Genomic DNA, 27,974 nt, shown 5'->3' with positions numbered 1-27,974 from the left:
GGCGCCACGCTTTGTTTTCAAATTTGGTGGCACGCTTTGCTCCGTCCACACTTCCGGTTTTTCAAATTTGGCACCGCACTTAAGCTGAGCCCACTTCCGGTGTTTTAAAATTCGGCGCCACTTTTGCTCCGACTCTGCCCTCTATGTGCACATTTTTGGATGTAATTAACTATTACCCCACATGGACCTCATGGTTCCCGCTGCAAGGTTTTTTGATCCTCGATCTAATGTAACCATTCCTTGTCTTGCAATTCAATTCGTTCGAATATTATCGTGATGCAAGCGCTTGGTGACACGAAACCTCAAACATAGGCATACAAAGCGTACGCATTAATAAAGCCATCAGCATTGAAGTGGCACATGATTTGCGCTCCGAGAGCGCCAAGAATGTGCCGAGGCGAAGCGTCGAAGTCTGAACGCTTCACGTACATCGGAGCGCACGAGGCACCTTTCTTCCGCGTCGCGCCAGCGTCTCGTCTACCGGCGTTGTCGCTAGACGCCCGCAGGAGAGGGCGACCAGACACGTGAGGGCATTGGGAAGTCTCCAGAGGAGGATGTCTGGAGATCATGGAAAAAGCCGCTCAATTATACTCTCTCCGTAGCTACTGCAGGGGCAAGGGGAACAATAGCACGGGGACCGCAGGGGCGGTGGTGCCGTCACAGCTATGTGGATCGATCTTCAAACCGCTGCCAACGAGCGGCTAGGCATTAGTTTTCACCAATCTTCACCTGCGAGGTATTTCCGGTGCCGACGCTGACGCCTGGCCTAGCCAGGTATCTGCGACTCCCCGCGTCAGCGTGCACAAAGCGCTGAAATTACGCCTCCGGCGATAATAACAATAATAGTAATAATTTGTCGTGGGGGAAAGGAAATGGTGCAGTATCTGTCTCTTATATCGTTGGACAGCTGAACCGCGCCATAAGGGAATGGATAAATTAGGAAGTGAAAGAAAAAAGAAGAAAGAGGTGCCGTTCTGGAAGGCTCCGGATAACTTTCGACCACCTGGGGATCTTTAACGTGCACTGACATCACATAGCACACGGGCGCGTTACCGTTTTTCCTCCATAAAAACGCAGCCGCCGCGGTAGGGTTCAATCCCGGGAACTCCCGATCAGCAGCCGAGCGCGCTAATCACTGAGCCACCGTGCCGGGTCCTCCGGCGACGCCAGTAGACGAAACACTGACGCGACGCCGAAGAAACGCTGCCTTGTGGTTCGGACTCGAAACTCTCGGCCGGTCGAACAAAAGCCAAACGCTATTGGAAAGCTGCACTGTACGGCACTAACCTGCCAGAGCAGCAATGGATGATTCGAGAGGCAGTCACTATAGCGCATGCTTAATTAAGGCATATATGCATGCTTATGCTTGTGGGCTCGGTGAACGCAAGCGGACACCTCACCAGCGCCTCAATGCAGCTTTTAAATGTCTGTTCTTATCTCGATGAGGGCGCTCGAGGTATAGGCGTCGCACGATAATATGCTCAAGTCCGTTCCACTACATTTTCACACTACAAAGCTCTCGTAACTCCGCCAGAGCGACAATGCAACCGTCACCCATTCATCTTAGAGAGCACCACTAAAATCAAGTACAGCAAGTTCAAAAGCAATGCTTACAAGCTAACACTCATCTGCTCGACCATAGCGGTGATCATCATTGTTCGGGTTCACGTGCAACCGCCGTGAACACAAATCATCTTTTTTTTCAAGTGTTTACTGCCTCGGCGTGGTTTTTTCTGGACATATATAGCATTTCACACCACATTGACCATTAAAGAAATAAAGTCCAGCACATAGATTGCAAAGTTTTCTCATGGAACCCTATATATATCCCGCAAATGAAACGCGCTTTTTACAGAAACTCGCTTTTTTCGCTATCCGCCGAGCGCTTAGGTATCCCATTTTGGTGCGGCTGATCTGCAACAACCCGCAACAAGCTTTGTTTGGAGGACGACTCAGGCGGAGCTGTTCACCTAAGTTCCAAAAAATGAGGTTCCCGGTGCAGCCAGCGCGCATGTATATGCATGGCGTCCTACAAAGTAGCTATACAATCATGCCTTCCTGTACCCGTGAGCAGTACTACTGAACAACTAACGCTTAGAAATAATAGAATAGGTGCAGACTTACCATCTGTTGCCGTTGGAGCGCCATGGTGTTCGAAGTTCAAGAGCCAGTTGCTGAAGTGCTGCGAGGGTGCGCACCATGTTTCTTGTGTTAAGTCCGGAAGCTTGCGCTGTAATGTTTCTTCTGAATTCATATCAAACAGCAAAAATGCAGGAAATCCGCAGACGAAGCGAAAGTGCACTACACACTGCATCACCTCGTCCTCCACAAAATAATGCCCACGCTTAGACCTCACGCTGGCTACTCGGCGTGACTATGCACTGAGAGCACCGGCTCCTTTGTCACGCCAGTCGTGAAATGTTGCAGCGCATGCGGCGAACGCTCGTCGAACTGCTTAGCACCGAAACGCGTCGCCCGCGAGAAACAGTTGGAAGAGGACGCGTCTACACGTCGGCATCAGCTTGCGAGGACACGGACGCCACCGGATTCTCACAGCCGGCAGCATATTGGTGGTGGTGGTGGCGTTAAATCTCTATTCGATGCACAGGAGCCCCTGTTAGAGGAGAGTGGAGAGTTTCACCACTCCCTTGCCTGGGTGGTAGTCCTCATACCGGGACACCATTACCGGTAACCGCCGCCGGCACTCTTTGAACCATAGCACTCTGACTCGAGGTCCAAGCAGCTAGACATGGTTGCCTCCCATCCCTCTGTCGTTGGCTGATTTACGCTCTCTGCGGATTTGTCTGGTAGGCCCATACCTTATGATATGCGTCAGCCTACATGTCGCAAAATCTGCAGTACCCAGAAAAAGTTGGTTATATGTGTTTTAGAATCGCGGGGCTTAGAAACGGCCCCGTTTACAGCCTTCTGAGAAGGTCGTTCCTCGGTTCTATCCAGGCCCTTGGCGTGCTCTGGGAACATCTGCCTACTGTGGCGCAGATACGCTGTAATGTCCACATATGTGGTAAGCGGATTCAGTACTGGAGTTGCGACAGAGTCTGGGAAGTCATTGGAACTCCGGGTTGAGACGCTCGGGCGGCTGTGTGAGCCGCCTAGTTCCCTTCAATTGCCTGGTATCCGGGCACCCATACCAATAGTTTTGTTCTCAGCATTCAGTTATGTCGCGCGTTTGCAAACATTTTGCTGGCAGGCAGCGCTATCCTTCCCCTTTTATAATTTCGACGGGCGTGTTGAGAATCAGACATTATGTGCGTGGCGTCGGAATGAATGGCTACCAGCGCTATCGCCACGGTGAAACTGGTGAAGTTGCGTTAGCCGAAGAAGTGGCAGCATAATCAAGCTCCTTTAACTGTACTGTGCGATGTCAGTACAAGCTAAAGAGCTCCAGGTCGAATTTTCCGGAGCCCTTCTCGACGTCGTCCCTCATAGCCTGAGCCACTGTGGGGCATTGAACGCTCATTGAAAATTGAAAATTCGTTTTTCTGGAAAGGAAATGGCAGAGTATCTCTCTCACATATCGGCGGACACCAGAACTGTGCCGTAGGGGAAGAGATCAAGGAGGGAGTCAAAGAAAGAAAGAGGCGCCACCAGAGGATGTTTAATGTGCACTGAAGTTAAAGATCCTCAGCTGATAATAATTATGATAATTGGTTTTTTGAGGAAAGGAAGTGGCGCAGTATCTGTCTCATATATCGTTTGACACCTGATCCGCGCCGTAAGGGAAGGGATAAAGGAGGAGTGAAAGAAGAAAGGAAGAAAGAGGTGCTGTTGTGGAGGGCTCCGGCATAATTTCGACCACCTGGGGATCTTTAACGTGCACTGACATCGCACAGCACACGGTGGTAGTGGTGGTAGTGGTTTTATTAAAAATAATAGTCAGAAGGAAGGAAAAGATTTTTGTTAGCACCGGCATCTGCCATCGATACTGAAGCACCTGAGCTGGGGCAGCGGAAATAAGGGATAGCAGGCAGAATGGAGAAATGAAATGAAAGAGCACACGGGCACCTTAGCGTTTTGCCTCAAAAAAACGCAGCCGCCGCAGTCGCATACTGCGCCATTTCCTTTCCCCAAAAAACCAATTATTATTATTATTATTATTATTATTATTATTATTATTATTATTATTAGTCGGGTTCGAAACCGGGAACTCCGGATCACTAGTCGCCGCGGTGGCTCAGTGGTTAGGGCGCTCGACTACTGATCCGGAGTTCCCGGGTTCGAACCCGACCGCGGCGGCTCCGTTTTTATGGAGGAAAAACGCTAAGGCGCCCGTGTGCTGTGCGATGTCAGTGCACGTTAAAGATCCCCAGGTGGTCGAAATTATTCCGGAGCCCTCCACTACGGACCTATTCGTTCCTCTCTTCTTTCACTCCCTCCTTTATCCCTTCCTTTACGGCGCGGTTCAGGTGTCCAACGATATATGAGACAGATACTGCGCCATTTCCTTTCCACCAAAAACCAATTATTATTATTATTATCACTAGTCGAGCGCCTAACCACTGAGCCAGCGCGGCGAGGTCCTCAGCTGGCTGAAATTATTCCAGAGCACTCCACTACGGCGCCTCTTTCTTCTTTCACTCCCTCCTTTATTCCTTCATCTACAGCGAATTTTAGGTGCCCGCCGATATAAGAGACAGATACTGCGCCATTTTCTTTCCCCAAAAACCAATTTTCATTTATCAATGAGGGTTTAAATCATAAATCTTACACGTGTGTTTCACGGCTGAGCGCTCGACTGAAGCCAAACACGGCAGTGTCATGCAGCCGCGCGCCAAGGTGATAGTGTCATGTGCGATAGTTGAACGCTTCGCTATGGCGCAAGAAAACCGGGCAGCGTGCCCTCAGCATGCCGAAACAGGCTCACCGAATGAGGCTAATAATATTTGTTACCAGTCATGGTCCCCGAAAACAAATATTACTATCCTCATTCGGTGAGCCTGTTTCGGCATGCTGAGGGCATGCTTCCCGGTTTTCTTGCGCCATATTTGTTACCAGTCATTGTCCCCGATCTACAGAGCACTCTTTTTGGGATTTTTGCGGTATAGTGCAACAGTACTTTCAAGTACATGCAAGACAAGTTTGCGGGCCCTGCAAGCTATACAAGGTCAGGCACTTCGCACTTGCCTGGGTCTGCCTCGCAGCGCATCAACAGTTGCAACCATTGCAATCGTCTAGGACTACCCACTCTCGACGTATATAACCCTTGCGGAACACATACGGCATCTAACAAGGATTCCACAGCACCACCTTGTGTCAGTGGCGAATCAAAGACCACACGCAGCGTTTTCAAAGGTTATAGCAGCCCACCAGTCGTCCATCCCACCACAGTTCACCCCGGCAGCACGGCCTGCCTCTGCGCTGTGGTGTCTGCGGGAGCCATGCTTGCGCTTTACACTTCCGGGCATAACGAAAAAATCGAACTTATCGACACCGGCCATTAAACAGTTGACACTCTACCCACTGCACGCAGCATGTAGTGACCGCACTCATGTGTACACAGATGGTTTGGTCTCACTCAAGTACAAGTCCGACCTACGCCGTGGTCATTCCTGCGAGACAGACCAGTATTCATCAGCAAACTTCGCATCGGACAACCTCCACCGGGTCAGAATTGGCCGAACTTCGCGCGGCTGTGCAATACGTCGGTGCACAAACACCCCACAAATGGGCTGTGTCCTGTGAATGAAAAGCAGCCTTACAGTGGCTTAATTCTGCTTTACGCCATGGCGATCACGATCAACTTGTAGCTGAATTAAGACATCTCCAATACCAGGCGCAGGAAGGGGGTCATGACATCGTCTTCTAGTGGACACCGGGACACTTTGACATTGTTGGAAACGACGCATGTGACGCTGCAGCTCGAGCGGCTCACGGCAGTGCCAACATTGTCCAGATACCGTTGACAAAAGCCGTCGCAGCAAGAGTGAGCTGTCCTCTAGCACACACCCTTTTATGAAAGGGTGTTCGAAGGAGGATAACTTAATCCCGTTTTAGCCTTTTCTGTTTGGAGTGTAGGAGGTACAGTGACCGCCAAAGATGCACAAAATACTGCGTGTTCTTGCATTTGTAAAACAACCTCAGCCAAACGTCTTCAAGCCAGGCGGTTTGCGGCTGTTTAGCCGTGTATTGGAGAGTTTATGGCATATGTGAATAAATAAAATGTCAAGAAAAAAGTCACACGATGGTTACGACTATGTAACACGAGACTATGTAACACGAGATTCACTTCGATTGCGCTTGCTGTCGTTGATCGTTTTAGTATCGCCGTGCTGGCTGTCAGCTGTATGTCGTTATTAGCACAGTAATATGACTGTCTGGATTTTACGGCGAAAGCCGTTATGCGGCGTCTACCCGGGCCTTTAGTGAAGCGATAGTACATAGAAGTTGCTAGGTTCCTGACGTGCACCCCTCGGAGGGTGCTCCGGCGTAATACGGGGGCTGGGGTTCAACGTGGTTTGAACCTAGTTATACAAGCGAAAGCTTTGTTAAGTATGGTTTCCACTGTCTCGAATAAAATGTCACGGTCAAGGGTCAAAGTCGAGGTAAAAGATCAAGGTCATGTACTCAATAGTCAGTGATATGATCACGCGGTCATACATAGCATGGGCCATACCACTACATGGTTAAGTTCAGTTTGACCTTGTGAAGCATTGAAGGCAATTATCAATGAGCTGCCCACTGTCTCAAATCAAATGTCAAGGTCAATAATCAAGGTCAAGAGTCAAGGCCGAAGGTCCAGGTCAGGTCAGGTCAAGGACGGTCATAATCATATGTACTACAATAGCTTGGGTCATACCACCGAACGGTTAAGTTTGGTTTGGTCTTGTGAGGCATTGAAGGTCATTGTCTCATCCACATCGAAGTCGCAAGGTGTATCTTGAGGAGTAGAGCTCGCGCTCTAAAAGAGCTGCACGGCAGTGTGTCGCTATCACAGCTTGTTGACTCTACTCTGACTGCAGGCAGAGGGCGAATCACGCGCGAGGACCTTGGACGACCACATCGACTCAGAGGGCTTCGCCGACTTCGCGGGCATCCTGCTTGCGTACCAGAGCCTTCCGGACCGCCGACGCGCGAGAACAGTGTCATACGTCCAGTTCAACGAAGATCAGCTTTTCTTTGTGTTCCACTGCCTCAAATGGTGTTCGACGATCAGCGGACGGCGTCGAGACCGAAAGTCGCCATACTGACACAGCCGCTCACGTTGCATTGTGCCCTTGCAAAACATGCCGGAGCTTGCGGATGCGTTTTCCTGCGCGCAGAGGGACCTGATGAACCCTTCGGTTGATGCGCCTTCTGGCAGTGCAGCAGAGCTGGAAAAAACGCAGGCTGTCGTTGCATAACTCGCCATAGGGACGGACCTTCCATTGCACATTTACAAATAATGCTACTCAAACTCTATGCACGTCCCGATTTCATTAGGACTGAATTCTCATGATGATTGTACTGTATGCCTTCGTTTCGTTGTGTCATCCTGCAATTTAAACAATTTTACTTCGAAATTTCGCAGTCTGCCTCTAGCGTCTGAGTGTAGCCCCCACAGAAGTACCACTGACCAGCCACCTGCTCACCGCACCGCCCCAAGTAGTTAGGGCACTTGCGACCCATAAAAACTTACACCCCCGATCTGCCGCCTCATCCCGCTCCTGCCTACCTTGTGGGGATTATGCATGAATTCCCCGTCCTGCAGTAACGGTCGCGCTAACCGCTCCTAGGATTCCTGTATATACTCCCGCAGGGAGCATAGTTGCGCGAAGGTCCGCCATCATGTTCTAGTCTCTGCGGGAAAGCCACCGCTCGTGCGCACAGGGGCTGCGTTCATGGGCTCGCTCAGTAGAGCGCTTTGGCTTGTTTTTTTATTTGCGTAGAAATTACCCTTGATCGCAATTTTTTAAACGTAACGCCAAAAACTAATCAGTGATTTGCCGAAGGTGTGCATAAACCATGAAAAAAAAATCGCCAAAGGTTAACAGCAAATTGTAGTCATGACAAATTGACGAGAAACGGCCTGCGTGTTTTTTTTCTGGAACAAGTAATTTCAGATGAACAAGCACTCCCGTTCCGAATGGGGCAGCGTCTGTCCCGTCCCGTCCTGTCTTCCTCTGTGCGCGTCTTAAGGAAAAGAAAAGAGTACTGCGATTAATTTTTTTCTCAACTAGCACCGCCGCGTGTTCTTTGCAGGTTATGCACACGAAAAATATGAAAACGCATCTCCCTAGAACCGCATTAAAATAATTCTGCAGCTTGTTACAGGCAAGCAGACTAAAGCAACAGCAATGCGTTGAACAGGCGAGTCTGACCTAACGAATAAATTTCAAACTCAATTGCTTGCCTAAAACATTTTACAAAATGTACCCCGTTGCTAAATGCAGTGAAATGACGAATCTTTGAAGGACCCTGAAGGTAGTTTTTCTCGTTGATATTATTAGCCTACCTAATTTTTATTAATATTGATCTTTTCATCTGTGCTATTAAGTTATATTTCATTGCGCATAACGCGGCCTATGGTCAAAAGCCACTTTAATCGCCGACGCACTTTAGCCGCCCAACTTCCAAATGGCAGTTCGTAAATGCTTTGCCGTTTCCGGTGCGGTTGCTGCAGTTTGGCGCACTGCACGCAGTCATAGCTGACAACTGCGTGGCTCAATGCCACAGCAGAACCCCAAACCACACGCCACAGGTGTGGACGGGAAATGTGTGAAATGTAGCCGACAGCGTGGGCTCACGTGAGGCAACGAGCTGACGAGGGGTCGCTCGGCACCGCCTCTGTGAAGTCAGCTTCCCCGCGGAAAGTTAAACACCTGACGTCAAGAAAATCATGTGACCGCCTCTCGGCGAATGGCGTTCGGAGTGGCGAGGGAAAACAGGCGCGCAACTCTGTTCCATGCGGGAGCATATACCGGAAAACTAACCGCTACCTGCCACTGCGCGCGCACGCTCTGATTGGCCCCAACGAGGCAGGCGGGCGCGCCGCTTGCCAGCACGTGGCGCCATCTGGTGCGCCCAAGGCAATCTGCACACTGGGGGCGTGCGCTAGGCTGCCCACTGACGTCATCGTAGCGGGGATTCGAAGGCGGGGTGTCGCCCTAATTTCTTGCGAGCTACTGCGAGCAGCGATTTTAAAAAATATATTTCTAAATTATAAGGTCCACGCACAGCTTTCATATTTGACTCGATTACCAGAAAATACCCCTCTCTACAGACCTGCTGCACAAGGATATGCCCTTAATAATCATTTCAGGGTCATTTTAAAGGGTTAATGCCCATATATGCAGAATTGACTATTCTCCACATGCATGCAGTGATCGCTGGGTGTCCTCGCACCACTCCTGGTGCAGTGGTACAGCGGCTGAGGAATGCGCCCCTGCCCTGCGATGGTAGGTGCTAGCTTGTGAGACCTAGGTTGCTCATCCCGAGCAACCTCAAGGTCACGGAGAGAGGGTTTGGACAGACAAATATCGGAAAAATCCGAGATTGAGGGTTGAAGAGAGGCGCGAGCCAGATGCATTCTGCCGTGTACCTGCCGGGCATTTAGACCTCGCTGTAAGCGGCACTGAAAAACCCCATAAGCGATGATTTAAGCGGCCAATACAAATCTGAGGATAGCCTTCATGTTTTCCACTGTAGTCCCGTACGAAGGCTATGAAACTTTTGAAAACGTTTGTTGTTAACGTGACGTAATATCGGCTGGAACACTCGCATGTTTACGACAAGCGCGAGGAGAAACGATGCATGACGGTAAGGTGAACAGGATGGTGCGGTATTTTTCATGGAAAGTTCCAGATCCAGCTCTTCCTTAGAAACTTCAGGAACTGCTTTAGTGCGCTCCACACAACTAAATGACACACTTTTTGACTCATTTTTGTGTTGTCATTCGCGGGCACCTGACTATTCCCTTTGTCGTTGGCGAAATACTTCCACCGCGTGCTTTAAACTTAATGTGGAGCAGTGGAAAGTAGCGCGGTCAAGGAGGGTGCCTGCTGATCAGCCCTCACTCGTCGAACGGGCCTAAGCTGCCACAGCCGCCGCAGGGGTCCTGGACTAGGACTCCACTCATGAAGACACCGAAGACGCTATGAGCTATGTATAAACGTTTTCTCAAAGTCCTTGTGCGTAGATTATGGGACCTAAGGCACAGTGAAAACAGAAAAAATTATGCAGCCAAAATAAAAATTCCAATGCCGAAAGGGTTAAATGACGGGCCTAATTCAAAAATTCTCCATCACCCTGCAATGCAACATTGCGACAGATGCAGGCTTTTTGCATGGATTTGCCGTTCTGGAGGCCTCCGGCATCTGTGGCGACTTACGCTTACCTTCCCTGGATGATTAAAAAGATTTTTTTTCAAATGTTACCAATTCATGGAGTGCTGTGAGCTGAAATGAAATTCACGCTGCACAGCGAAAGCTGTTTTATGAAGCCCTTCCCATTTAGTTCCACGCGAAGCCCGTGACCAACCGGAGCGCAGCTGCTATGACGCAAGCGCCGTGGAGCAGCGTGTGGTGGCGCCAGCGTCGGCCGCAGCGGCAGCATGGGCATTCGGTGGCGCCAGCCATGGCGCAGCGGCAACATGAGAAGAAGCAACATTTATTGTCAGTGCCAGTATGGTACTCGCAGATAAAATATTTTCCCCACGCTCCATCAGGGACTTTAGGAAGTTCAATAACCTAATGCGTAGCAATGAAAATGTCATTGTGATTTCACTGCTACGCGCATTATTGTTCAGTAATGAATTTCTTATCCGAAATAACCTATACATATTCGATTCACATTTCAATAAATTGATAAACTCGCGGCTCTGCACAAAATATAAATTTCAGTTAGACGCGACGGCAGTTTAGGCGACTTTCCGGCTTCAAAATGCTTTCCTTCAGAAGAATGCCCAAAATGTCTCAGGAGCTGCGTCTGCGTCAATGAGCACTCGAGATCAGGCTCAGTGCGCAGCGTCTAGGACGAATTCTAGTGCGTAAGAGTCCAATTTTTGTCCCTTTCCGATGCGTCCCGAGGTTCTTGCACGAAACCTACAGAGACGTTGGCAGCGCCTGCATCCCCGCCGTCACGTGGTCTTTGGCTGATGATGTCGGTTCTTGTGCTTGGTCCTCAGCTCGTTCTGAAGTGGTGTGGCTCCGACCAACTGTTCGGTGTACAAAACGGCAGTTAGAATGACAACTATCACTATCATCATTATTTATCAATAATTAAAGCCCCTAGATTGGGTACTACTCTACGAGGGAGCCTTTAAATATAAAAGCATACTCATGCTACTTAAATATGCCATACAATAACGCCCAAACTGAAGCCTTTCTTCGATATTTAGACACATCAGCTCAGATTCTATTATCATTTCTTTCTATGGCCTGAAAGACATGAACATTTCATTTGTCGCAAAAGGCAGCAACAAATTCGAAGTTCATTTCAACTGATATTTTCAATACGCATGCAGCAATAAACACTAAGGTGGTTGAAATCTTTTGGGCCATATTTTAAATATGAAGGTTTTACAACATAGCAAAACTTTTTAAAGTAAAAATTAAAACATTACTGAAACCTAAGATGCATATTTCGATCACTAGCAAGCTAGCAGTGCTGGACTTAATTACTCTCAGATATATCAAGTGATCGTAATGTACGACTCGGTTACTGAAAGCATGACATTGCGACACAGTACCTTGAACGAGAATGAAATGCGTTCTGACCAGCAGATGGTAATACCAGTGAGGACTGACTGCACCTCGAGAGGAATTATACCGGCAGCGCACGTTCTCACATCTAAAGAGATATAGGTAACGTGCAAAGAAATGTGGACAAATTGTGGCTAGCAAATAGTCCATAAGATAAAAATGGTGATAGTGGTCAATGCTCAAAATCTCGCAACCCTAAATATGCGTGGCATCCACGCAGAGAGAGGACCAGCATAATGGTTGCATAGAGGGAGGTTAATCAGAACATATGCTCTGTGGGACATACGGCTATTCACGTAACATGTAAATAACTTTAAAATATTGTGAATTTCTTAATTTATGACATCTTCGGGTGAGTAGGACTTGAAGCTTAGACAGCCACAACTTTACATCTCACAGAATTAGTAATTATTTTCCCAGGTTCCTTATCTGTTAACAATAATATGTGGAGACCTTCAGGGTCCTATTCAGTAGACATCACTGGCAATTGTGTACATGATCTAATTAAATCATTAAAAAGTTTCTGGTTAAAAAGACTCACAACCAAGCAGAGCCTCGATCATATGTGTCATGGGCGCACGCCATGATATCAACGTAAATGTCGCACCTCAGACCTGCTTCGATCAGTACAAGAGATTGCGTGAACAACCTTCGTGGCCCTCTTTTTGAATGTCTTTTCTTAAGCTCCATCACCAGAACAGCTTCGTTTCGAAGTATGAGTAAATCCTGTTGCCAATGACCGGAATCTTGGGAACGAAAGCATCGCCCACGAAGCCTAGCGTTTTTTACCTACTACAGCACTTCCAACTCATGTGACCGGAACTGCGAACTGCATGGTTCGTACATCAAGATTTGGCATCAGTCAATGTGCGATGACTCTGTGAAATGAGAATTATGAAGCAGTTTTGGCGCTGGCGCACTTTAATAGCTATGTCGGCTGCTTAGAAAATATGTCATGCTAATGCTGGTCTCTTCTTGACGGCAATTTTCAACCAGAACGCTTTCGAGGAGTTCGCACGAAGCTAAGTAGGGTGCCAACTCGCCGCATACCCTATTCTAAAATTCCAACAGTGCAACAATTCGAAAATATGGAGATAAAATCACATTGAAAAAAAACAGCCAAACAGAATTGATTTGGTAAGCCAGCAGTGATGCCATTTCCACACTTGCTAAGACATCCCTGTCTTCAAGATAAAGCAGTTCCTGCTCAGTGCAAATGAAGGCTTCCTGGTGCCAGATGGAAGTACCTTCTCATTATTGGACGGTACTCTCCACTTCCACGCGTACTGGCCAATTGTCAGCAACACTGTTAGTTGTGAACGCCAGTGTCAAATATTCCGCCTGTGTGATCATGGGTGCTCGCATCATTTTATCACTATAGAATTACCTTCCTTATGTCCGTTTTTTTTTATTGCGCTTCGGGCCGCTACCTTTTCAAGACGTATGATAGCTTAAAAGGACGTCTTGCTGGGCAAGTTGGTAACTGTACATCTCTTTGGTTACAGGCCCGTGTTGCCTTCAAATAAATCAGTTGTGAGTGGCGCTCCGTCCCGTCTTTCTACCTTGTGTTGTGTCTGTTTACGCGCCTGTAACCAAAAAGACGTATGATAGCAACCCGTGTTAACAGCATTTCTTTTTTGTTTTTGTTTACAAAGGGCATCTGTTTTACCGTGATATTGAAAATTGGGCTGAAAAAAAATGAAAATTGGTTTTTGGGAAAAGGAAATGGCACAGTATCTGTCTCACATGTTGGCGGACACAAAGCTAAGATTGTGTACTGTAACGAGATACAGAATCTGAGGGAGATACAGCATCGCCCTCGCACTAACCCTTCCCTAAAAATAACTAGCACGAAAAAATTGGATATCTCTTAAGATTCGATGTCAGATGACCCTTTTTGCAACTACTCCTACAATGGAACACTCACCAACAGGAAGTGCCTCCATGCGTGACGTGTCAGCCGCAAGCAATGCTAGCGCCACTGCGTGGAAGGCGCCGTTCCGAGTGACTCCTTTGCGCCGCTCTGCCGTGTAGCGCTTGTAGAGATGGACCACAGCGGCGATGTCGCCCCAGATCATCTTTAACATGCGCAAGATCACGAGCACTGCCAAGCTCAGAGCGCAGACCCATACGCAGGCCCCGACAGTGTTGTCACGCACGAAGTTCCGCATGTGTGGTCCGTACTTTTCGTGGTGCATCTGCAAAAAAGAGATGACGCACAAGCCGATGCAAATTGTCGATCCTTGGTACAATGACCATACAACGTGATATTTTTGGAACTGTCACCTTTCTTCTGTTTATTGGTTACAGGAACGTTATTGTGCAAATGACTTGATTCTCTAAGGTAGACAAAATGACTGGGTATGTGGGTCTTATACCTGCCTGGACAAGCATCATGCCTCCCGATTAGGATCTATAAAGGTGTAAACAACAATGATCGTTGTGCTTAGCACAACCACGCAGCCTTTAAAGCATGATGTGCGTGTCAAATACCGCAAAAGAGGAACAATTATCGCTCAGCTTGTAAGCAAATATGTACACAGTGCGTGCAATGTGTGAAGCTCAGTATGTCAGCATCCGCATCCCCCGATGCTCCTTCAGTTAAAAGCAATTGTTCACCTCGGTTTTACTCAAACGCAAGAACTACCGTGACATTTTTTATTTGTTAGCACTGAAAGTGAAAATTTGGTAGTCGGTAGGGGCGTCAAAGAATTCAATCCCCGCTTAAACTCTGTTAGTTTCACTTTGTGCTTAAGAGGAGATTGGCGTAAGGCCGAATTTTTACTGTCTGCTGCTTAAGCTGTTAGCGCAGAGATTCGCTAACCCGGTAACCTAGCATGCATTGCGCAAGAAAACATTCTCCGACCACAGTGGTCCATATATATAATATACCTGGATAACCTCGGCGTGCTCTGACATGGCAACATCTCATAGAGACATGCGCACGCCTCAAAGATGTCTTCCTTCGACCGACCCGACGGCTTCCGGCACCACGTGGGAAGTGTACAGGTCTCCGAGCCGTACAGGTACGACAGCGTGCGGGGCAGGCACACGAGGCACTTGCTGTAGCCGTCGTACGCGTACAAGAACACCGCCATAGCAAAACTGCCTCGCATCATCTGAAGAAACAACCAGCGCAGCAAGGTTTCATTACGTAATGCCAAAAGAGCCTCACTTATTCAGAGGGCCGCAAAGGTTACATCTTTCAGTAAAACATAGTAATACGGTTTTTCCGTACACGGCCGACATGGATAAAGAATGGAGATAAACCGCAAGCTGAAGGCATAAAAGAGAACAGCTGCGTGTTCCAAACAGACTGACACATTTTTTCCAACTCTTCTGTAATGAATTCAGATACTTCCGAAGCCGCCCACAAATAATGCACTATCGCAACAGTCCATGTACAAATAATCTCATCAGGACAGCTTCAAGACAACAGGACCGGGAGTTTGAAAGACACCCAACAAACACGTTGGGATAGTTAGCTTTTAATTATCCTTTATGTTCGAGGCTACATTGTTCCATGGAGACACAAATAATCAAAAGGCGACGGTAGAAGCGCCAAAATTCTTCCGCTTTTGAAGGAACTACGTGGCCGTACATAGATAATTAACGTATTTTCTTATTCGAAACAGGGTGCACTGGATAGACTATAGGGGGCTTTTCGTCTGTTTCCTTTCCATTATATCTTCGTCTACGATCATCAGTCACACTCCACTTTGTTCCATAACTCTGCACTTGTTTCTTAGAAGACCTATTCAACCCAGTTGGTAGTGGGATTCTCTTAAAGAACATGGCGGTGGTTTCAGAATCGAGCCCAGGAGGCTGGATTCCGTTCTGTCAACGTCGCGTCGCCGAAAGATAACTTCGTAGGGTGTCTCGATGCACGCCGGCCCACTCCGTCGTTCAGGGTGGAGACAACCGCGACATTTGCACTATAGCGTAAACCCTAGCGGTGGCCGCCATGTTGGTGCCCAACGCGGAGGCAGCACATGGGCATCGCGCAGCTGCATGTCGACCATGAGGCGAAGAAAGGCGCGCCGCGTTGACAAGATGATGGGAACGTTTATTGCTAACGGTTGGCACATTGGCCTAAGATGAACTAAACGTAAAAATAAGCGTCGGCAAAGTAAAAGGCCATCACACTAAAATCTTATAATTCTTATTTTCAATGCTCAATCGACCACAGTATTTTTCAAGAAGCTTTAACATTGACAGAGAGCCGTAAAGACGATATCGTAACTTATTGCTGTTGCTGCCATTGCATTAATTTCCATAGTTAGTGCATTTAACTTACAATGATGCTAAAACTCTTAACAGCAGAAAACTACCGTGCTTAGATGCTGCATAAAAGCCATTTGGTAGCTGGGTGTACGATTAACATGATTACAAAAGCGCACTCAGACACGGCCGGACACAAGCATAGGCGACAAAACAGATGCTGTTTCTGAATAATGTCCTCCAGTCACCAACTAGCCTAATCACATGCTGTATAATGCTGCGCCCAGTACAAAACAACCCTGGCGATATTCGCTGTGCTGATGGCAAGATAACACTCTTAAGTGATCACTGCCTACCAATTTGAAATAGTTATCTTAACTCACTTCATAACTGCAACGAACGCGACTCTTTTTTTATCTTATAATACGCTACCGTCACTGCATAATCCTAACAGTGTTTCAAGCGGCAACATGGTGACTTTCAGGTGAATTTCAGATAGATCATGCACTACACCTGACAACTCTTTTCTTTTTTTCCCTTCAGCTTGCTGCTAGTGCAAGATACCACCAACTTTTTCTGTAGTACATAGCTCCTTGTACGTAGCACTGTATCGTGGACGTGTACTTTTCAGCGCAACCAAAAAAACACACGCAAAAACGTGGTGACAAGACACAGCAGCGTTTATCCATACGCCTTCGCTCGCAAGTATACACACGCGCTTAAGAGCAGAGCATTGCTTATCCAGAAGTTAAACCAATTGCACACGCACACTTATGCGCAGAAGATACAGAACAAAGGATGTCAGTAGCCGTGTGGCTTATCTCGGAAGAAGAAACATTCCACAGCCATGTAGCGAGTGTTTCGTGAACAGGGCCACACATTCCTGAGCACTTTGCCAAAAACGCCGCGCACAAGTCTCTCCCAACCCCCAGCGATGAAGCGTGGGGAGCGCAATGGCCATCGCCGCTTGGGAGGCAGCGTTTACCACTTCACAGAATGACTGACAAGGCGCTCCAAGGAGGCGTGCGCATCTAGGCACCCTACAACTTTCATTTAAGCAGCCTCGCCAAAAGGAGGAAGGGATCGAGGAACTTCGTAAAAACCGATAACAACACATTGCACGGCTCTGCGTGCTGTGGCGTAACGAATATGTTCTGTTTTGCTGGACGTCGAACGGACTTCAAGACTGTTTTCTCAAGCTCAATATGTCATTTGCTTGTTTATGCTCACAGTAAGTTACAAGCAAGTTATCTACGATCGCTCGTGGATTTGTGTTGTCTTCTAGGTATAGGACTTTTGAATGTGTGAGCTAACACTACCGTTTCGAGACATGTAAGACGAGCTGTTAGCCCTAACCGGAAGCTGTCGTTTATGCGTTGGCAGTTCGCAATCACTCGACACAGTGCGAGTTCACAACGTGCAAAACGTTCCAAGATGCTGCAAAAAGCGATCCAGTTGCAGCCGTGCAGGTATGCTACGGTGCATGCTTGAATGTAATCATTTCAAAGTGCTAGAGTCTAGGCTCCCATTCCGTGTCCTTGGTTCCAGGGTAAACCTACAATAGAGCATGTCACATGGACCTGCCCTAAGGCAGACTTAGAGCCTAGAATAGACCGCCCGAGTGTGACGCAATGGGAGCACTTGCTGGCCAGCCATGACGAGGAAGCGCAATGATTTCTCTTACGTCGAGCCACGATGAAAGCTGTCAAGTGCGGCATCCTGTACCAAGGATCGATCACGGTGCCAGTGACCCATAAGGGTCAAGAGCACTTTAAATCTGTCGCTAATAAAGTTTTTTTCTATCCATCCATCGCCGTGTCAGGTGGCAGTTACATTGGCTGGTCGTGCGAGATGGCTGTGTTTGAAACAGCTACCAGGCCATGTCAGTTGCGCATAACTTAACTCCTGAAACTATGTGCCAGGAGTGTGGTGTGAGGACTTCCCGCTTTCTCTAAATCTAAACTATAAAATGTCCATTCCTGCGAAGCGATACGCAAAGAAGACTCCAAGCCGCTGAAGGGGCTCAATAACGCTATCGCGTCATATCCTCAAAGAGGTGTTTCATCATGTTTTTACATGTATGTTATGTCGGGAAGTGCATTGGGAGCCAGTTTAGTCACTCTCACCGCTAATCTCGAGGCCAGCAGGGCACCATTCGCCCTGAACGAGACGGCCAGCCACACCGTGTAGAGCAGCCTGGTCAGGACCAAGACGGTGAAGGATGCACTGTGCCTCCCCTTCTGTAGCGCCTCTAGACACAGGTGCAATAAAACTTCGGGGCCAGCGAAGATTAGACTCGATCACAATCAGCGCTGGCACCTTCAGGTCGGTGAGCAGCGGTAAGGCGGACTGCCGGTGGCTCATCATCACGCCCAGGAACACCAGAAGAGGCAGGCTCTGTAGAAGTCGCAATAGGCGTGCCAGATGTGAAGCGCTGTTCCAGGGAACTGAAGTTCCCAATGAGGATACATGCATGGCGTCAAATGAAACCGATGTTCTGAGTGGAAATCCTAACAACAGAAAGTGACGGACTGCGTTGGGCCCACAACGCGACCTCCTTCTTGCTGTCAACTCCAGACAACCCCTCCTGACGAGACTGCGGGCAGATGATGACTGCTTTCGGGACAAGACCACGCCCTTCACCGCAGTATTCGTAATTTCCGCCTAAGCCAGTCTGTAGCGCATCCAGGCTTTCAGTGACACCCAGTTCCATACAAGGCGTGAAAGCATGTGACGACCCTCCCTGACACACGTCGGTCATGACTGGCACGTCCATGCTTGTGTTCCTTGAGTCCAGATGGTACGGCTATATACGGCAGCGAATTTTGAGCAGATGAGGGCAGGGAGGGGGGAACTAGAGGCTTGGGCGCTTTCTCAGGCACTCGTCGCTTAGCGCAACTCGCACACCCAGTCAGGCTCTTTCCTCTTCTTCATTGTTGTTGTTGGCCTCTGTTGGAATGGCACATACCGGCGGTGGAACATTTGCCGGGGTAAATTAACTATGGAAAGAAATATGTTGGTGTGACGATAAGAGACCGGGAGCGGGCGGAGTGGGCGAGGGAACAAACGCGGGTTAATGACATCCTAGTCGAAATCAAGAGGAAGAAATGGGCTTGGACAAGGCATGTAATGCGAAGGCAAAATAACGGCTGGTCCTTAAGGGTAACGGAGTGGATCCCAAGAGAAAGCAATTGTAGCATAGGGCGGCAGAAAGTTAGTTGGGCGGATGATATTAAGAAATTTGCGGGAATACGATGGGCAAAGCAGCCAAATGACAGGGTTAATTGGAGAGACATGGGAAAGGCATTTGCCCTGCAGTTGGCGTAGTCAGGATGACGATGATGATAAACTCAAAGAGGAGGTATATATTTACCAACTTCTGTTGGGTGGGCCTTGGTTAACTTTTTGGAGTCAAAAATAATGGAATCTAGAAATACATAACGGACAAATGAACCTACATTACGCAATGATTTATTAATGTACAGTTACGCACACTGGTTTAAGAACGTGACTGCTGCAGGGCGCTTCCACCAAAGGAGACGAGAACATGAATACAAGGATGAAGCCCTGATCGAGCGAGGGGATCACCAAATAAGTTCTTCTCCGAGAAGAAAACCTGCGGAAGCAAAGGAGGAAGTGTTCAAGTGATTCAGCTTTTGGGCTTCGTTCACAAAAGTTCGACGACTGGCATAAAGATACAGACCCGAAAAGATCGTGAAGCAACCTTGCTCTTTCTCTTATGTTTCACGGCAATGCCTACGCTTGAAACCATTCACGGATATTTCTGAGCTAATGGTACACCACTTTCTTTTCCTTTTTTTTAAATTGCGAATCCAGACTGCCATGTTCGCTTGCTGGAAAACACTTTTATCAAGGAGGGTTTTATGTGGGCGCGGCACATCGATGTGTCATTCTTCGATCACCTAACCAGAGCACTGCTGACCCTGCAGCAGTGGCGTAAATCGGGGGGGGGGGGGGGGCAGGGGTTCCTGACCTCCCCCTCTTCCCTTCGATCAGGGCGGGGGGGACGCAGCATCCGAGTGCCACCAGGGTAAGAAATGCAGGTTCTGAGACACAACATGGGATCAGCTTGTTGCTGTCAGCCGCCGCGGTGGCTGAGTGGTCATGGCGATCGACTGCTGGCCCGAAAGACGCGGGTTCGATCCCGGCCGCGGCGGTCGAATTTCGATGGAGGCGAAATTCTAGAGGCCCGTGTACTGTGCGATGTCAGTGCACGTTAAAGAACCCCAGGTGGTCGAAATTTCCGGAGTCCTTCACTACGGCGTCCCTCATAGCCTGAGTCGCTTTGGGACGTTAAACCCCCATAACCCATAAACCAACCAGCTTGTTGCTGTGTCATGTAATGTAACATGTAACAAGATTTATGTAATGCTTACTGCGTGCTTGGTTGCTAAACAGCATTGCACCCCATGGGACAGTAGAGACCTCCACAGCAGCAGAAACCTCCGTAACGTGTTTACCATTAGATTGCGTATCTGGAAATTCCTGTGATCACATTGTCTTCACCTGTTGGCACACATTGATGTGTGTGTCCTAACTTCACTTGCATTGATCCGATCTTTCACTTCTGACGTAAACTGTGTCTGCTGTACAAATAACAACATTCTTTAACTGATAAATTCGCATGCACTGTTGCAAATGCGTGGCCGGATAGGACTACTGCGCGTGCGCAACAGGCATACAGCCTTCGTCCAAAATGTACATCCCAAGAAGTTTGCTTCTAAGCTGCTTAACGTGGCTCCCTAGCACATTTAGCAGTTCAATGCTTGGGAGGATTGAGGAAGAGAAGCCATTCCTCATTCGAGAGGTTACGGTCGCTGAAGATGTATAACTAGGCACGCTGCAGGCCTCGCAAACAAACCCTTTGGGCTGTATACTTTTGACGGGGGCTGTACGCTAAACTGGTATACTTCTACGCTGGTATGTCTCCTGGGTGCTACATCGCTCTGCGGATGAACTGCACATAACCATCAGAATGCAGCAGCAAGAGCTTCACATACGCGGTTGCCAGCGAGAGGGCCTAGAAAACAGGCCGCATTACGAGAGATTCGGGGTCGGGTTCAGAGGGAAGCTCTTGTCAAATTTCTGTCGTCGTGAGCGCCACCGCTAATCTTCCCTAGCGGCCGTCAGCTCTATATGGTGCTTTAGTGAAGGCACGCTTAGAATGTCTTGAGGTGCGAACGCCACATTTATGAACTATTAAAATACTTATAAAAAGCCACATGCGGAATCCTAAGTCTCTGCTAAAGCTAACAGCTCAAATTACCCGATCATTGTTTATGTGCTATCAGGAAAAAATTGCTGCCCAAATCACTCCGCTTATTATCCCTGAAATGCTTCGACATTTATGAGCTCGTTGCAGGGCTGACCGTGGGGGAACCAATGCGGAAGCGCTAAGTGCGCTACATCTCTAAGAAAGCCGCGTTTTGGCGGAATGGCTCGGCCAGCACTGCTATTGACGCGTTGCGAGGGTGCGTGGAAGGAATGGTGCGGCTGGCATTGTAGAACAAGCTGCCACTTCTCGTTTGTTGCCACTTTGTTTCGATACGATCTCTAAGTTGCTCCGTCGATGGCATTGACAAAGCCAGAATCACTCAAAAAGACAATAGTTTGTACATGGAGGCCTTGTTTTCATGAATGCCATATTGGCATTGCCTAATTGTTTTGTTTGCTCATTATAGTTTTTTTAACAAGGAGGGTTCTAAAGGTGGCATTTGTGTTTCCGGCTTTGAATTTTGTAGCGTGAGCTACACTGGCCGAGGTTGAGCAGTTTCGCATGGTTCCTGGAGAGCCGTGCTGCGCATGCGCGAGGAGCAGTGACGTCACACGGCGCGGCGGAGCCACCGCCGCACGTGCCTCGCCGGTCATAGCCGCGGCAGACGCACTGGCACCGGCGCGAGCCCAGCTGTGCGCCTCCGTAGCACAGTAGCCGTCTGACGCTGCGCAGGAGCCGCTTGATGGCGCCTCACATTTTGTGCGGTCGCGCAGAGGTCTCAGTGGGAGTGTACATATAGCGGGGCGTTTGTCAGTGTGGTGTAGCCATGAAGAAGGAGAGCGAAATTGCTGCTCAGCGCCAATTGATGCTCAGGGGCTCAGCGTAGCTCACGCTATGTATATCCTGGCATAGCCAAGCTAAGCCACTCCTAATTGGCTGAGTGGAGGCGTTTCTTGAACCCAGCGTCTCCAGCACCGAAAGAAGATTCGAAGTTACATCCGATATGATGAAGTCATCGGTCAGCTTCTTGCCCTTGACACGCTCGTTGAGGGCGAGGACGAAGCCGACATACTCCATGTACACTTCGCTCTCGGTCCAGCGGGTCATGTCAGCCACCGTCAGCACGCACGGCTGCGGCTCGGCGTACACAGGTTCTTCTTCGCTTTCTGACATCCTGTCAGTAGGAATGCCTCGACGTTGAATGGCTGAGCGCGTCTGGCTTCGCAAGCGACCAGCAGACCACGAACCGTCTTCCTCGTCCCTCATAAATCTGCGCTGGTGATAGTGTTGATGGCGATAAGCCCAATGGCGCTAGAACTTTTTGACGTACGAAGAAGACTTTGTTTAGGAATAGCTTTAAAGGAGTATAGAAACCTAAATTTTTGGTGCTCATTTTGTTATTTCTAATTATGCGTAAGGCATTATTATACATCGATTACCACCTGGTAATCTCGTACGACAGCTAAATAATTTATAATCACATTTCTTCTTCGTGCCGTTTCGACTTCAACAATCGAATGAGGACTTTGACATCAAAGCGTACTTACTGGTCACGTGAGACATAAAAAATTTCGATATAATCAGCCGCGATGGCTTAGTGGTTAAGGCATTGGGCTGCTGATCCGGAGTATACGGGTTCGAACCCAACCGAACTGGCAGCGTTTCGATGGAGGCGAAACGCAAAGGCGCCCCTGTGCTGTGCGATGTCAATGCACGTTAAAGATCCTCAGGTGGTCCAAATTATACCGGAGACTAGGACACCGCTTTCTTCCTTTCTTGTTTCACTCCCTCTTTTATCCCTTCCCTTACTCCATGGCTCAGGTGTCCGGCGAGATGTGAGACAGATACTGCGCCATTTCCTTTGCCCCCCTTCCTCCCCCCCCCCAAAAAAAAGAAACAATTTTCAAGCCATCTGATGCTTCCTCAATCGTTGTCATTCCGGCTCTTGAAGGAGGCTGGCTTCAACACTGCAGTGAATTAAACGATGAAGCAACGATTTTAAGGCGATTTTTCATGACGCACGAGACAAACATACACACTCTGACGTAACAGCCATCATTCAGCTGTTGAAACCGAAACAGCACGGCAGAAAACAATTCGACAATAAATTTTTAGCGGTCGTAATCGAATATCACATGCTGATTCATGCGTAGTCGTGTCTTCCGCATCAATATAGAGAAGACAACATGACACCAAAATTAGGTGTCCATACTCCTTTAATGTTGCTTTATCTGCCATATTATACAAGTACAGATTAATGAGTGCTGCCTGCCAGGAGGCTATGCTGGCTGCACGCATCTCGTGTAGCGTCTTCGCCAAAAGTAAGCGAGCAGCCGCGGCGGGAGTGGGCTCGCAGCCGAGTGGCTGCGCTGCGGTCTCCGGTGCCGGCCGCTGCTCCCGTGTAGTTGTGCGCAGAGAGTTCCTTAGTGCAGCCTTGAGGGTAAGCTGGCGGCTTTTCACTTCATCCACCATGGACGCCCGACGCATGCTGGGAAGACAGAAGCCGGAGTGACATCTAGCGCCCAGTTGACTGTGTCTACTGGTCCACAGCAGGTATCGAATTTCCTCCTCTCCAGCCGGTGTTGATTAATTCGGGCAGGTAGTGGGACCTGCATCTTCTTCAGAGGCCCATCGGCACGCGACTGACGGGGTAAGGGCCGCCCAAGCCTTCGTCTTCTCTAAGGAACACCTCCTCCAGTCTCGATAAGTTATGAGGGAAGGGGAAACTACGCGGGGGAATGAGGGCGCGTGTACTTTTCCATAAAGGGGTTGCTAAGATGGGGTGAGCGGAGCAGGCGTCAGAAGGGAGCCTGGTGGGGGGTGTCTGGCCGAGGTGGCCGATAGAGGGTAGAGTCCGTGTGCCCTGCTCGGCAGGCATATTCTCGACCTAGGGCGTCGGTACGTGGTTATGCACCTGGATATTCTGTACCTGTATCTCACCAGAGAGGGCACGAACTGGTAGGGCGCTGCCTTAGCAACGAGTGGAAAAACAAGCAAATAATTAGGCATTTAAAACTAATTGGGGACGGTTGAGCGGTTACATTTGGCTTTTGTTCCCGATGAGAAAAACCAATTAAATTTCAAACTTCTCTAAATTCAGAAAAAAAACGACGCCACTATTGTATTGTCTTCAGAACCTATACAATACTCTCAACACTACGGTATGCTGAGTTCGTTTTCTATTATGATGACAGCTGTTTACACTATCCGCATAGTTCTGCACTTAGCGTGGAATGTATAGCGTAAGCCGCAAGACATCAGGTAATTAACTTAAAAATATTTAATTTACATTACGCTGATATACGTAAATTAACCGAATTACAAACTGTCGCACAGAATATCCTTGAAGGCGATCATGAGGTGTGCTAAGGTAATTTGTCTCGACAGAATGGGGGAACGTCAGTGTGGTATCACGATTTTAATAAGCAGTGCTTTTACACAATCGAAGATACCAGTAAGGGCCGAAGACGATTACGCAAGGCTTAGACGAAGTGTTTACTTTGTTTTTTCTTTGTCTTCAGCTTTCGTGACATCCAATTAAAGGTCGGATGAGCGCACTATACAAGTGTGCCTGTGTGTAGCCTAACATAATGCGTGCGTTTCTAACTGGAATTGATACAGTTCACCGGTTCGATAACGACCAGTATTTGTTTTTCCCGCGCTTTAAAGACCGGACGCTGTATTTTTAAATCTGTTTAGGAAAGGGTTATTCTAGTGCACACAACCACCCACGCTTTGGCATTAGCCCTATTCGAGGCCATCATTTCATGCATAACCCTCAGTGTTAAGTGTGCTGCACATGTGAGACAAATGTTCACTAATTAAAACAGTCTTTATTCACTTCATAATAACGAGATAAAGAACAACTTTGCAAGCTTATCTCAAAAATATGTCCGATCACAGCTTCACAAGCAATCAGCTCTCACAACGTCGGCCACAGTCAGGAATTTGCGGAGGTGAATCCAGCAGTCGTAGCTGAGCTCGTCGAGTTGCACTGGGCTATCGCGTCCTCCGATGCACTGAACCCGTCGCTTGACCACGCCAGCCAGTCTCATGTACTCTTCGAGACCCGTCAAACATCGAAGCCCCAAGGCGCGACTGACCATCGTCGCCGCTTCCCTGGCATCGACGCCAGCATTTTTTTGAACGATGCTGAGGACCCTTTCATGTCCCGACACCAGCTCGACCGCGCGTGCGTTATAAGGATCGTGGTCACCCATCACGAAGCGGGCTGCTCTTGTGACGAGGCTGGCGTTGCGCCTGGTGATGTTGCGAATGGCAACGAGCTCTGAGTTAAGGCCTTTGCGAATTGGGAGACCAACGCGTAGCAGGCGGTAATTGCTTTCGATGCCCGACACCAGCGTCTGCAAGAAGGCCTTGTAGCTATCGCGGCTGAGCACCGCGAACGACAGCTCGGAGAGATTTTGGCTGTTGGCAAATGCGTTCGCGAGGAACTCACAGTTGTCTTCGGTCAGAGGCAGCCCTATGAGTGCGATTCTGGTGAGGCTGAGGTTGGATGCCAGCGCGTTCACCAGAAGCTTTTTGGCGTCAGGGTCATGCTCCTGGTCTTCGAGTTCGGGTTCATCGACGTAGACGTGCACTTCTAAGTCCTTCAGTGTGCGTGCGTCCATTATTTAGGCCGCCATGGCAGCTTGGATCTTATCAAGGAAGCAGTCCTGCACGCACACGCGGAGTGAAGTGACGTGATTGCAGAAGGGGAGGATTTCGAATGTTCTGCGCAAGATCTCCGAATTGTTGAGGTGGAAAGAGCTGACCGTGAGGGACGTCACCTCGGGGCATTCGGGAAGCAGGGGAAGGCTAGTGATGCTCAGGGGGTCATCTTTATTATGTATGGCCTTCGCCAAGCGGGAACCACGAATTATTAGGCATATCTCTTTGAGGTCAGCGCATGCTGGAAGATGGCTTATGTTGATGTTTTGGAGGGCTTTGTTGAGTGCCAGGGCGCGAAAGAACGCGCAGCACTCCTCCGCTGAGAAACCCAAGAGGTCTACGTTCAGCGTCAAAAGTGTAGCGTTTTCTGGGAGCGCTAACAGCCACGGCTCGATCCTTGTGGCTGCGTCTCCGGCGAGAAGTTTGAAGCCGTAGCTGATTACGGACACGACGCAGTTTCTCGGCCACGTAACACTTAGCGTGCGCAGATTGCGGTTCCGGGCGATTAATTCGGCAAAGAGCGCTTTCGCTTCGACATCGTAGATATCTATATCGATTACCAACTCTTCTAGCGTCGTCCTTGGTGCAATGGCCCTGACCAGAGACTCCAGTGCAAGCTGGCTGGCCTCGGGTGTTCGCACATTCAGCTTCTTGAGCGGTTTTTCTGCAGGTAGAGGACGAAGCCATGAAGGAGGTCGACGAAGTCATAAGAGAACACGCAGGAGCCGACGGTTAAGTCACTTATTGTGTTATTCTGCAAGAGTATGTTTATCAACTGTCGTGCGCAGCCGGTGCAAAATTCCAGATCAGCGACATCCAGCGCAGTAAGGGTGATGCTGCCCTGCTCCTTAGGGATTACAAACAGTGGCAGTCTGACAGAGAAGCAGAAGTATTTTTCCCCTTCGTCTGAATAATTTTGGTCCGAGGGGTTGGCAAGCTTCTCCAGGGCTTCAAAGACTTTTGTTTCACAGCACGTTACATCTGAGATGGTCAGCTTCCTGACGCTGTACTTGTCTTGAAGAATGCTGAGGAGGACAGGGCTCCTCGCTACAAAGAAAGTTATCTCTACAGCCAGAATGCAGCGATGATGGGCGAGGACGTTGCGCCGCAGAATCCTGGCGATGGTTTCACAGTCAATCCGTGGGTCTTCCAAAGGGTCCATGAGCACGGCCTTTGGGGCAATAGCGATGCCCAATTCACCCAGGCCATTTTCCACTCTTATCTCAAGGCCTACGCTCCAGAGAACCTTCTTATACTCGGCGACACGTCGAACCAGCTGACACACTGGTGCCGCTTCACTTCTGGTGCAGGGCAGGGTTAGTTGCGTGCGTTTGTCTGACACGGATGGCTTTGCAGTCGTCATGGCACGTTTAGCGGAGCGCACTTGTGCTTCTATTCAATGTGGGGATTCCAGCACAGGACAGGTTTCCACTTGAAGACTGGAAGAAAGAATGAGTATATATATATATATAAACGCTATTATAACTAAACTGTAGAGAAGGGTCAAAGATGTTATTCCAACTTTACAAAGATAACATCAAAAACGGCAGACGCAGCTCGCAGTGGCCTACGTTCAGATAGAGAGGCGAAATTAGCGTTTGCTGAGGAAGTTTGAATGCGGCTCTCGCATAAATGGCTAAACAGACGTCACTGAGACAGACTTTTGTCCTTCAGTGGAATTACACTCGCGTTGTGACGGCCTTGTCGAACACTGCGTTGTGCATTACGGCGAAAGTTGGCTGCCTGATTTTGAACTGAGTACAAACTTGGACCTTACTGACGCGATCTGAACGCCAATGAATTAAATAGCTTTACTCAACCTCGATACTTCTTGCAGCGGACTGTAAGCTACGAACGCGAAGTGACACCATATAGTAGAGCAAGTTAGAGGTTTGGGTGCTACGGTTCGGTGAACGCTTCTCTTCACTTTCTTCAGCTCACTACTCAAGCCTTTTCTTTATTGCTTACTCTTTCTCTCTTATTTCACTCCCTTCGTAATCCGTTCCTTTAGGGCGTGGTTGAGGTGTCCTTGGAAAGCGATGCCTTTCCTTTTCTGTAAACTAGTTTTAAGAAACTGGCTAGCGCGTTCGGCTACTGAGCCGGAGTTCCCGGTTTCGAACCCGGTCGCGGCGGCAACGTTTTGATGC

At 48.7% G+C, this 27,974-nt stretch overlaps 1 protein-coding gene across 2 annotated transcripts; it reads right to left on the bottom strand.

Annotated features, from left to right (window-relative positions):
* Nucleotides 1-10,815: 10,815 nt before the first annotated feature.
* Nucleotides 10,816-18,817, bottom strand: LOC144130302 (uncharacterized). 2 transcript variants are annotated; one of them, XM_077664254.1, is made up of 4 exons: nt 18,047-18,817; nt 14,592-14,818; nt 13,627-13,897; nt 10,816-11,152 (listed from the first exon to the last, which is right to left on the bottom strand). In XM_077664254.1, the coding sequence occupies exons 2-4, from the start codon at nt 14,616-14,618 to the stop codon at nt 11,040-11,042; spliced, it is 411 nt and encodes a 136-aa protein (XP_077520380.1). In that variant the 5' UTR covers nt 14,619-14,818; nt 18,047-18,817; the 3' UTR covers nt 10,816-11,039. Both variants share the same exon structure in this region; 1 of them encodes a protein (XP_077520380.1).
* Nucleotides 18,818-27,974: the final 9,157 nt, after the last annotated feature.

The sequence above is a fragment of the Amblyomma americanum genome, chromosome 1 (assembly GCF_052857255.1).
Source record: "Amblyomma americanum isolate KBUSLIRL-KWMA chromosome 1, ASM5285725v1, whole genome shotgun sequence".
In the NCBI taxonomy this organism is placed as follows: Eukaryota; Metazoa; Arthropoda; class Arachnida; order Ixodida; family Ixodidae; genus Amblyomma; species Amblyomma americanum.
This window is presented reverse-complemented; position numbering and strand designations above follow the sequence as displayed.

What these genes read in the sequence shown, in the direction of transcription:
- LOC144130302 (XM_077664254.1), bottom strand. Translation starts at nt 14,618, where the DNA reads ATGTCAGAGCACGCCGAGGTTATCCAG. An exon ending in AGCACGCCGAGGTTATCCAG is followed by an intron (nt 13,898 to 14,591) that starts GTATATTATATA and finishes TCTTTTTTGCAG; the next exon opens with ATGCACCACGAAAAGTACGG. An exon ending in CATGGAGGCACTTCCTGTTG is followed by an intron (nt 11,153 to 13,626) that starts GTGAGTGTTCCA and finishes TACACCGAACAG; the next exon opens with TTGGTCGGAGCCACACCACT.